This window comes from Anabrus simplex, chromosome 7 (assembly GCF_040414725.1).
Source record: "Anabrus simplex isolate iqAnaSimp1 chromosome 7, ASM4041472v1, whole genome shotgun sequence".
Classification (NCBI taxonomy): Eukaryota; Metazoa; Arthropoda; class Insecta; order Orthoptera; family Tettigoniidae; genus Anabrus; species Anabrus simplex.
The window spans coordinates 57,315,399-57,328,123 of NC_090271.1; the positions used below are offsets into that span (position 1 = coordinate 57,315,399).

The window sequence follows — 12,725 nt, forward strand, 5'->3', positions numbered from 1 at the left end:
GTAGAACAATAGTATTACTGACCAAGGGACTGCTTCTATAGCACAATACTGAATTGATGATACTTGTAGTCGAAATGTGTCCAAAATCCAAGTCAGTGGCCCCTCACAATGGTACTTATCGCTAGGAAAGTAGAACCATGGTATTTGTCATGTTGCAGTACTAATCAATAGTAGCGTAGACTCGCAGTATTCCACACATTATGGTACTACTCACAGGTAATGAAATTCGCACATGTATTACAGACCTACGCTGTTTCAAATATTACGGCACCATTTACAGGCAACACAAATCTATGGTGTTCATCACATAAGGGTACTAACCACAGGGACTCATACTATCCTGTGGTGTTCCTCATATAGTGGGTACTAATCATAGGCAAGCCAGAACCCTGGGTTCCCTCATCCCATGGTGTCGCTCATATAGTGCTACTAATCACAGGTACTGTAAAAGCCGTTGCGCTCTCGTTTGCTACTAATCACAAACCTATTTGGTACCCAACATAGTGGTACTACGCGCAAGTAAAAGCGACCCATGGTGTTCCCCGCGTAGTGGTACTAATCATACGTAGTTTCATGGTTCTAATTTGATCATCCCTTGGTTGCCCCTTTTAGTCGCCTCTTACGACAGGCAGGGGATACCATGGGTGAATTCTTCGTCTGCGTCCCCCACTCACAGGGGGTTGTGTGTTTGGTTTGCGAGAGGTATTTTATTTCCCTCAAGTCTGCCGGCAAGCCGGTTAGGACCCCCCTATCCACCACCTGGGATGCGCCACGTGGGAGTATCACCTCTCCCCTGCTATGCCAGCGTAGTAGGTTCATGGTGCTCACTAAGGGAGGACTTTTGGATATTCTGTCACTAAGGGGATGAAAAGAGGGGTATATTTTTTAAATGAGGATATCTATATATCAAAAACTTAAAAGTTTACAGATGTAAAAATTGGCATTTGGAATCTCCTTTAAAAACAAAAGAAATGCATATTTTTGTTTTTGGAAAATCCCATTGGGGGGTGGGGGGAAGGGGGAAAATGTGATGAATACCTTTTATGAGGAGACTTATATCTCAAAAACGAAAACTGAAGATGTTATAGACATGAAAATTGGTATGTGGAATCTCCTTTGAAAATAAAGAAACATGTATTTTTATGTTTTGGGATTGTCCGATGAATAGGGAGTGAACAGGAGTGATAACGTGGTGAATTTTTAAAAAAAGACTATATCTGCAAATTATCTCAGACACGTAACATATTACAGATTTGAAAACTGGTATTTGGAATTTCCTGTAAAAGTAAAGAAACATAAATTTTTTTTTTTTTTTTGCAAAATCCACTTAAGGGGAACTGAGAAAGGAGGTGAATTTTTAAAATTAGAATATCTACAGTATATCTCAAAATCTTAACCTTTTGCAGATGTGAAAATTGGTATTTGGAATCTCCTTTAAAAATTAAGAAACAAGTATTTTTTTTATTTTCAGAAGATCACCTTAACGGGGGGGGGGGGGGGGGAGAAAGAATTGAAAAATTAGTTAAATTATTTGTATGAGAATATATTTATACCAAAAAATTCTAAAGATGTTACAAACTTGAAAATTGGTATTTGGAATCTCCTTTAAAAATAAATACACATTTTTTTTTGTGGGGGGAAATCAACTTGGTAGGGGGATGAAAAAAGGAGATGAATTCCTTTGACGAGGATACATATATCTCAAAACTGAAGATGTTACAATCGTGATAATTGGTATATGGAACCTCTTTTAAAGAAACTCATATTGCTTGTCTTTGAAAAATTTCACTTAAGTGGAGAGTGTGAAAGGAAGTGAAAATTTTGAATTCTTTTTATGGAAAATCTTATTTCTCAAAACTGAAGGTTATAAACGTAAAAATTGGTATTTGGACTCTCCTTCAAAAATAAAGAAACATGCGGGGGTGGAGTGGAAAAGGAGTTGAATTCTTTTCATGAGGATACTTATATCTCAAAAACTAAAGATGTTACAGACGTGAAAATTAGTATTTGGAATCTCCTTTAAAAATAAAGAAACACACATTTTTGGGGGGGAAATCAACTTGGGGGACGGGGGTGGTGAGAAAGGAGTTTAATTCTTTTTATGAGGATACATATATCTCAAAACTGAAGATGTTACAGTTGTGATAATTGGTAATTGGAAGCTCCTTTCTTCTTTTTCTTATTCTTCTTCTTTTATGACCACATAGGATCACTTTAGTCAGTCCATCGTTCAGGTCTCTTTGAAGGGATTGTTCGGGCTTTGCGGTCCTCCCAGTACTTCTTCAGATGCTCCGATCTTCGTGCCCTTTTCTCAGTTGAAAATATTCTTGTTGTTGGTTTGTTTTGTGTAAGGGTAAAGTGGAGGTTTGTATTCTTTATAATAAGGAAACGTGTATTTTTGGTATTCGGAAAATTCACTTAAGGAGAGAGGGTGAAAGGAAGCGAAATTTTTTTTTCTTTAATGAAGAACCTTGTATCTCAAAAACTTAAGGTTACACACGTGAGAATTTGTATTTGGAATCTCCTTTAAAAATAAAGAAGCATGCATTTTTTGGAGGGGGCAAAACAACTTAACGAGCTGGGGTGAAAAACAAGTTTAAATCTTTTTATGAGGATACTTATATCTCAAAAACTGAAGTTGTTACAGACATGCAAATTGGTATTTTTAGTCTCCTTTAAAATTAAATATGTATTTTTTGTTTTCAGAAAATTCACTTAACAGGGGGGGGGGGGGGGGAGGTGGAAGAATTGAAAAATTAGTTGAATTCTTTGTATGAGCATACTTATATAAAAAGTCTAAAGATGTTGCAGACAACAAACTTGTTATTTGGAAAGTCCTTTAAAAATACATGAACATGTTCTTTATCGGAAAAGAAACTTAAGGGGAGTGAAAAGTGAAAATGGGTTGAATTATTTTTTATGAGAATATTTATATTCCAAAAACTGAACATGTTACAGACGTGAAGATTGGTATTTGGAATCTCCTTTAAAACTAAAGAAACATGTATTTTTTGTTTTGAAAAAATCCACTTAGGTGGGGTTGGGAGAGGGGTTGATAAAGGGGTTGAATTCTTTTTATTCATTCTACTTATATCTCAAAAACTGAAGATGTTACAGACGTGGAAATAGGTATTTGGAATCTCCTTTAAAAATAAAGAAACTTTCTTTTCTAAATTTATATTTTTCGACTTGAGAGAAGACTGTTTCTCCCATGTACAGTTGTATGTCACACGGTCATCTTTTCTCCAAAAGGCAATATCACAAACGTGGTTTACAAAGAGTTTGTGGGGTAAATGAAACTCAATTTTTCAGTGAATTTTTATACTTTAGTGATTTTCAGATAATGTCTTAGTACAGTATCGAGGAACGATTACATTTATCAAATTACGAAATCCATGCGAGTGAAGCCGCGGGTAACTGCTAGTATGTTGATATACCCACGTCAAAAGCTACCAGTTTATGCTCCTTAGATCTTCTGAGTCAATGATCTTACACTATAAAGAATGGCACAGCAATTATGCACTTAACAAATCACATTCATAGACTTAAGTTTAGACGAGTGTCACAGAGTTATCGCTTCATTTGCATAATCTGCTTCTTGCTAACTCAACCCTAATCCTCAATTTTTTTTAACGTTTAGATTTTGATGATGATCAACCCAGCAGCCAAGGTACTTGAATCTGTTTATTCTTTCAAGCATTTTACCGTATTCTCTAAACCGGTACACTGGAAAACAACTAGTTTCAACTTAGGAAATGGTAAAATGTCATTCAACCATCTTCCAGCTCTACAGGTTACAGCAATATGTTACTCACCAGGAGACCAGAGTTTAACTTTTGCTCAGTCAAGGATTTAAAAATATTGGTATTTTATTGAAGGTATTTTTTTTTCCTACCCTCATAATGCCTCATACTTAAACAAATTGAGAAAAGAAATTGGTCTCCTTACATCATATAAGCTCTGGCTCAGAGAGCTTATCCAATGACAGATCTCCAGTCATATGTAGAGCGTGAGAATTTCTTTACCAATCACTGAATACAAAAAACCCTCACATATTCAAATGTCCGTCCACTCGATGCATTTGTCATAACATAAAAGTGAGTCATCTACGAAAATTATGGAAGGAAAAAACTGGCCAAGTACAAAGCAAGGTAATGAACTAGTTGAAAGTCACGATACTGATGCAGCAAGATGTACAGAAAATTCAGAGGGGCAATCATCTTGCCAATGTAGAAGAAAGGCCATCTATAGCTGAAGGAAACATCACTCAGGTCACCGATAAAGAGCTTACAAATTACTTTTATTTATTTTTTATTTTTTGGAAGTTGCTTTAAGTTGCACTGATACAGATAAGTCTTATGGCGACGATGGGGCAGGAAGAGGCTAGGAGTGGGAAGGAAGTGGCCGTGGCCTTAATTAAGGTACAGCCCCAGCATTTGCCTGGTGTGAAAGTGGGAAAACACGGAAAACCATCATCATGACTCCTGACAGTGGGGTTCGAACCCACTATCCCCCGAATACTGGATACTGGCCACAATTACGTGACTGCAACTACTGAGCTCGGTACCAATGTTTAAATCATTACCCTGTTCTCCAGGCTGATGTTAAATACAGGCGATATGGACGATTAAGATAAAGAAGGAAATGAAAAGATTACCCACTCTAGGTCTAAGGAAGCATTCAAGGTCCCTCTGAAATACATCAAATAGCTTTCAGGGGTAACACCTGTGGCCATGCTGTGTGTAATAAAATAGGGGAATGCACCTGCAAAACCAGGAATGTCTCATTTGAAACAAATGATCATTAAAAATTTTTCAAGTGAATTGATTTTGGTAAAGTAATTTTATACAAATGAGCAAGTTTGCTGAGCAGTTAGGATCATGCAGCTGTGAGCTTGCATTCGGGAGATGGTGGCTTCGAATCCCACTGTTGGAAGCCCTGAAGATTTCCCATTTTCACACCAAGCAAATGTACCTTAATTAAGGCCACAACTGCTATATTCCCAATCCTAGTCCTTTCCCATCCCTCATTGCTAAAAACCTTTGATGTGTTAGTGCAACGTTAAACATGGGAGAAAAAAATAAGAATAAAAGTATACAGTACATACAGCATGTTTTAATATTTTCTGAAGCACACTGTTTAAGAAACTGTGGAAAGATAGTTACAAGAGGAGCAGTTTGGTTTCAGAAGTGGAAGATCAACAGAGGAACCCACTTCCATTCAGTCAGAACATGGAAAGAACTACTAATATAGGAAAGATAAGGTGACAACTTTTCTTGACTTGGATAAGGCTCATGACAGTATTCCTTGAACAAATGTTTGGGAAAGCCTGAAACACACAGGTATAAGAAAGGAATTTATAACAAAGGTGAAAGCTGTGTGAAGACAACAGTGGGTAGAAACAGAATGATTCAGAATTGAAACTAACTAAAATAAGAAGTGTATTGTCACATTTCCTGTTCATAATGGTGATGCATGAGATTCACAAAAGACAGCAAGGGAAGCTTAACAGGAGGTGCAAGGATGAATGTAATGATGTTTGCCGATGATGAGATCTGGGGAAAAGATGAGAAGTAGGTGCAACGTGGTCTGGGGAAAGGTTGAGAAGTAGTGCAACAACAGCTGAATGTAGTTAATGGAAAGATTGAAATATGGAGACTGAAGATCAATGAGGAGAACAGCAAGACAATGGTGGTGAATAGAAGAGAGAAAAGAAGGAAAAGGAGCTATTAAAATTGTAAACAAGGAACTTGAAGTAATGGAGCACTTCAAGTCCTTGGGAAGTGAACTGATGGAAAACGCAAGACTGGATACAGAAATTAGTAGAAGAATACATCTTGGGAGTGTCATATACAATCAGATACAGAGTCTAATATTGTACCCGTCTAAATGGTACCTCAGTTAATTTGGGAAAGCTGGGAATATTTATTACGGAGCATTGCTTACGAGTGCGCGTGTACCAGCTGTGACATAGTTGTGCGAGAGCGAGCCGGCCGAAACTAGGTCAACAGCTGATCGAGGGTGACCAGAGCGCAGTTACGTCATGACACCAGCAGACGACAGAGGGGAGGAGAAATGTTCTCATAAAATCCACTCGTAGCGGTCAAGGACGAGCTATGGCGCAGGTCGATTACCAGCCAATAGAAATTGAGGAAAGTGCTGGAAATATTAGGATTGTTCTGGAAAAGTCGAAGAAAGTTCTTGTGTATGAACGACAGAACAGTTCAGGAGAAATTTCACGAGACGACGGCCAGAATAGTTTTCCAAGAGCACGTCGGACAGTGGTTTTCTTACGAGAAGTCGAACCGTGTATTCTCTACGGGAAAGAAGAATATTTTCAGACGACGTGAATACTAGTGTAATCCTTGTAGGGCACGATCATTACATTACTTGAATGCCAGTGTAATTCATTGTTAGCTCAACGCAGTATCCAGCGAGCTTATTACAGTCATGCATTCTCCCGGGTGGAAAATGTTAAACCACAGACAGTCAGCGTGCTCATTAAAGCCGATTCTTGCCATAGAAGCTTTAGGAATGTTCCATTGGACATTATGAAAGGAAGTCACGATCTCAAGTGGATAGACGAGAGGAAATCTAACCTTTATTTAATCATCATAATATTCAGCCCTATTATTTGTCAGCCTAAGGCATCGTAACTTAATGAATGTGTTCAGAAGACAAAGCTTATAGTAATAATGGACCTGAAGTACATCGTTGCGCCAAGTTAAGTGTTGAAAATAACTTAGTGAGTTATAGCTAGTGTGGATCCCTGTGCTAATAGAATATTTTAGTTTCAGCGATCTCCGAGGAAACCAAGTTGTCGACATGCGGCGATCAAGAGGGAAATCGAGAGATTTTCTGGGACTTTGCTGGAATAAAAGGAAGACGCTGAATAGAGCTACAGTCATGTGGAACTAAATTCCAGAGTGCACGCCAACGCGATGACTTTGTACATCCGTAAATCACCATAGATGAGGCAAGAGATGTCGTCGCCTGGAGCAGCATCCCGACGCCAAGGATTCTCACCGGAAATATGAGTACCCTTGTAAAATTTCTTCTCTTTTAGTAGATGACTAGATTGTATTCTTGCGTAGAGTAAAGTAGTTTCCTTAGTAATTTGTATTTAATGGTGATGGGAGAGCGTTCCTTACTTCGTTGATTTGTGATTTCAATATTGTTCTATCTTTGCATTTCCTTGGAATAATGATAGTTTTATTTTGGACGTGATGATGAATAATCCCAGTTGTTCTTGAGTCGACAAGAGTGAGTGATTATGATCTTCGAAAGTGACTTTAAGGGAGTAAGGCCTACTAACAATCATGATAATAATAATAATAATAAGAATAAATTAAACTCATAAAAATAGTAAATGAAGATATGATTAGATGTAGGAGTACACTATAATTAAATCGTAGTTTTAAAACCCTGTTAGTCATGTGTAGTGATTGATGGTAGAAGGGAAAGTGAACGACGAATGTGAGAAATATTCTTCGAGAGAACGATCTAGGAGCCATTATAGGATAATAATAATAATAATGCTAATAATAGTAAAGGTCGGATAATGTAAAAGTTGTTGAGATTAAACTTGTATGGTCATTGTGATAATGGAGTTCGCCATTAATGGACGACATGGGACTACTAGGGTGCATGTCGGGCCTAAAAGGTATTATGAGTCACAGTGATTGTAATGAATGATTATGGCGATAATGATTTATGAGGATGTACGAATTTAGTGACTAATAATAGGTCTATTTCTGGCTCAACAACTGAAATGAATAATACATGACTTAATCGTTATTAGATGTTTTCGAGGCTCGTGAGCTCTTATCACTGATGATGGTGATAGTTATTCTTCGAGAGAGAAATTTGGCTTTCTGTATCATCATAACTACAGTCATGAGCGAGTTTTTATTCTGGTCAGATGATTGTAAGGATCTTCAATAAAACTCAAGGGAAAGACGAGATAAATGACTGGATGATAATAATAATAATAAATATTACAGATTCATTGTGTGATAAAAATTTACTTAACCATTTGGTAGAATTGGGTTGTTTGATGTCATTTACTTATATCATTCCAAGGAAACTTATCTTGTATATTTTTTTTTGGTGACTGTGAAGCATTGTTGTTGTTGTTGTTGTTGTTGATTCCGTGTAGGATCTCATGATGCTCTATCCATTCATGAAATGCTAGGTAATTTAGAAAAGTTAAATAGAGTAAGGAAAGAATACAGTCAAGCGTAGTCTACGAGAGAGAGGGAGTTATGCCAAAGAAATTGTAAAAATATTTCCCAACACTAAAATGAAATTGTAAAGGAATTTTATGATGACAAGATGAGTTAGAGGATTTTCACAGGTAGAGTGAATGAATTTTCAAGAGATTTCCTCGAACAAGTAAATGCTGAGCTAATAGTAATTTTTCTTCAAAATGTATGAAATTATTTTACCTGTAAATGACTAAACATGAGTTATAACGGGAAATGACAGCTTTGCTAATTTTGTGGTTCATTCGATGTTGCAGAGTAAAATACTGGGTGGAGTTTCATTGAAGAAGCAATGGAATCTAACTCCAGAAGCATGCGAGGACTTATAGTCGTGTTCATTTATTCACAAGCCATTAAAGATTGAGATATTTCTTTTGTTGCAAAGTCACATTGTATTTAAAAATTTTTTTTTCCTTTCATGCATTTGTCCAGACTGAGTTTCCGTTATGTTTTAATAAACGTTGTTGTTATTTGCCCTGATTTTCATTTATATTGTGTCACCTATCCAGTCACCAAGGGTCCTGAAAATATAAACTCTATGAAATTGTCCCTTAATAGCAAAATCGGCCCTGCGAACGGTCCACCCTTTTGGGACTCTCGTTTTGCCGACTGAGCGACCCCGGAGAAGGGGACAATATGGAACAAAGATGTACCATTTAACACTAAAGAAGTAACGTACAAGGAATATTATGTCCCTATCATGACATGTCACACAGAGACCTGTACAATGACATAGAGAGATGAGAGTAGAGCACAGGCAGCAGAAATGATATTCATGAGGAGTATGGTACAGAAGACAAGGAGGGATAGAGTGAGAAATTAACACATATGAAAAGAAAAAATAATACAGAAGTAAATGAAAAACTGGAGCAATACACACTGAAATGGTTTGAATGTATCAAATGAATGATGAAATAATGTCAAAAAAAGCAGTGGACGGACAGATGATAAGAAAGAGAGGGTGAGCAAGACCGAGATTATGACAGATGGGCTTTGTGAAGAACAGTAAATGACAATGGAACCTGGACAGGAACACTGTGTTGAATGAGGAATGGTGGATACACAGAACAAAGTGGAGAAGAACCATATTTGCCCACATCCAGTATCAGCTGGAAAAGGTGAATGGATGATGATAATGATGATGATGATGATGATGATGATGATGAGTGTAATGACCAGTAGGCCTACAGAACTGCACTTTTCTTCATCTTCATTAAACATAACCCCCAGAAGAAAACTGTCACTAGTCAAAAACAATAATTTTTCAGAAGAAACTGTCAAAGGTTTGAATCAATGAGGAAAAATAGTGAATACAATTTTAGGATAATGATTTTATAAATTGGTCCTCTGATATTTAGTACAATGTCTCATGAAAAAAAAAGCACAATATCTTATGAACATATTATAATAGAACAAAAACAAGGCATTCTCACAACAGTCACCATGAGGGAGAGGCGAATTTGTGAGCCATCAAATATCCAGGTGGAGATGGACACCCTCAAAGTCACGTTCAAGGGTAATGGTTACAGCGATATCCAGAATCAGAGAGCCTTGCATTCCAGAGAAACAACCACGCAAAACTCACAGAAGGAAGAAGTAAAGGGAACTGCCTACCTGCCTTACATTCACAACACCACAGATCAAATTGCCATGGTCCTCGCAAATACAATGTAACAACCGTGTTTGGCACCGTCACTAAAATTGTCCACAGTCTGGGTAAAAACAAGGATAAACTGTCCCCACTTTTACATCCTGGGGTGTATAAAATTCCCTGTACTTGCAGCAAGGTATATATTGGCCAAACATGCCGGTCCATTGGTACTCGTATCAAGGAACAAGAACGAAATATCCGTCTCAACCAGCCAGAGAAATCAGCAATAGCTGAGCATGCACTATCATCGGGTCATGATGTCGTGTTCCAAGATGCTCGAGCTCTTACCCACACTAGACACTACAGGTCCAGGATTATACGGGAAGCTGTGGAAATACGTAGAAATCCTAACAATTTTAACAGGGACACTGGTTATCAATTAAGTAATACATGGTTGCCAGCCATTAAGCATCTACGTAGGTAGTTCCCTTCCCTGTCCCTTCACTTATTGTTATTTCGTTTCAGTGTTTTCCAACTTTGTACGTTCCTCATCGCCAGATGTTTCATTCCAGACTTGTGTCAATGTCATACTTTCGTATGTGTGTACACCTGTTATGTTATGTGACTCCCTCTCAGACTGATTCTGATGGTTCCGTCATGCTTCCGCTTCGAGCGCTAGCACTGTACCGCGTCCGGTGAGCCATCTGGTGACGAATGAACATACCAATTCCACTTCTATTTTAACCTCTAAATTCAATCCTCACTGCTTGAGAAGTCTTTCTCGTGAACAGTTGAGATTTTCTTCTGAAGATGCAGAGCAAAGTTCTCTGCGAAACAAAGAATTTCACCTTATTTTCTTGATACGGCATAAGCCCACTGCTATATTATAATAGCAGTTCATAGTATAGTAGAAAATTCCACTTATGGCAGTTTTTTATTATGTAGTCGTGAGAATATGCCAACTTTTTTTTTTTGCTTTACGTCTCATCGACACCGATAGGTCTTATGACAATGATGGGACAGGAAAGGCCTAGGAATGGGAAGGAAGCGGCCATGGCCTTAATTAAGGTACCGGGTACAGCCCCAGCAATTGCCTGGTATGAAAATGGGAAACCACAGAAAACCATCTTCAGGGCTGCCGACAGTGGGGTTCGAACCCACTATCTCCCAGATGCGACCTCACAGCTGCGCGCTCCTTACCGCACAGCCAATTCGCCCAGTAATGCCAACACTTAGGGCCATAGTGTTGATCTATAATGTAAATAAATTTGTATTTTAACAAACTTTTCCACAGCTTTATGCCATACTCTTGTTCATGGAATAACGTTTGAAAATACCTTTTACTGTATTTGTCACAGCTGCAATGCTAATTTTCTTTTAATAACATTGTTTCTACCTAGTTTATCTGAAAATAAAGAACTGACTTACAAATGTAGCAGACCTTACAATAAACAGATCTTCGAATTCTTCTTCCTTGCCTATATCCCAGCTTATCAGGGTCAGCAGTTGATGTAGATCAGACCCAGTTTTAAGGCCAGATGCCCTTAAAATGATGCTCTATCTATGTGTATTCACTATTGCATGTTTCTGTGATGATTGGTAGTGTGGTGTGTTTCATGTATAAGGAAGAGCAAAAACATACAGTCCCAGAATTGAAGGAATTAACCATACTTAAAATTCTCGGCCCAGCCAGGTCTTGAACCCAGGATCCTCTGAACCGAAGACCAGTATGCTGACCAAACGGCCATGTAGCTGGACACTTAGGAGACCCTCAAATGTTGAACATAATTTTCAGTCTTTGATACCATAGTCCTAAAAGAAAACTACCATAACTAACATGTGGCTGTCTTCTATTATTTGAGTTGCAACTCTCCCACGTATAGAAAATCAAAACAAAGGCTGTAGCAATGACAAGGGTACGATTTAACTTATGACACTTTCCCAGGACAGAGAATAAACATAAATTATTTGCATGTACGCAATAACTCAAAACTTAACTTCTTTGACCTGTGGCAGTCTTCTTTTAGAGGTGCAATATTAAAGAATAAGATTGGTCTTAGAACTCACCAATGAACATGGCAGCATTCCCCCGCATGCTAGGCCAGGAGCTCTTCAGGTAAGAAAGGGCATTCATGACGAAGAAGGAAACAAGTTCTGGTAGTTCCTCAACCTGTACACAATTGTAATGGTTATTATGAGGCTCCAAATGAATGACTACCAAAATGTACATAAAAATATACAACAATTACCAAAATTTTAGCTAAGTCAGCCATGAAGTCCAGATAATGAAGGTTTGCTGCATCAATCAGATGTCCCTGCATCATGGCATTCAGTCTCTCTGCTCCAAGGAGGGGTCCAACTTCTTTAAGGGCATACTTACAAGCCTGAAAACAAAACAAAAAACTATTTTATTGTATTAATGAAAATAGAAGTAACGTTTTATTTTACCTGGCAAGATTTAAGGCCTTCAGGCCTTCTCTTCCATAAAACCAGGAACTAAAATATACATATATTATATTGTATTACTTACAATAACTAGATCTAATACAAAGTAAATTATTATTATTATTATTATTATTATTATTATTATTATTATTATTATTATTATTATTATTATTATTATTATTATTATAGTGCTTCCTTGAAAGTGTGAATAGCGTTTAACCCCCTGATACTTTCGGGAAGGAGGTTCCACTCACGGCAGGCAATTACTGTGAATGATTTATCGTAGATGGCAATTCTATGGATAGATAAAGCAAGGATGGAATTAATTGGCAGATTTGGTGTTAAGACTGTGATAAGAGGATAGGTATTTGAAATATGAAGTAAGGTAAAATGGCTGTGAAGAATGAAGGGTTTTATGGAGATGG

The 12,725-nt window shown here is 37.6% G+C and overlaps 1 protein-coding gene across 1 annotated transcript in view; it reads right to left on the reverse strand.

Moving 5' to 3' along the window:
• The window catches only part of c11.1 (maestro heat like repeat family protein c11.1), a 264,060-nt gene that overhangs the window by 12,646 nt on the left and 238,689 nt on the right, over positions 1-12,725 (reverse strand). Inside the window, exons 27-28 of the mRNA XM_068228566.1 lie at positions 12,105-12,239; positions 11,923-12,025 (exon numbers count right to left, since the gene is read on the reverse strand). Of these exons, the coding sequence (XP_068084667.1) occupies positions 11,923-12,025; positions 12,105-12,239 (238 nt within the window). The remainder of the gene's footprint in view (positions 1-11,922; positions 12,026-12,104; positions 12,240-12,725) is intronic.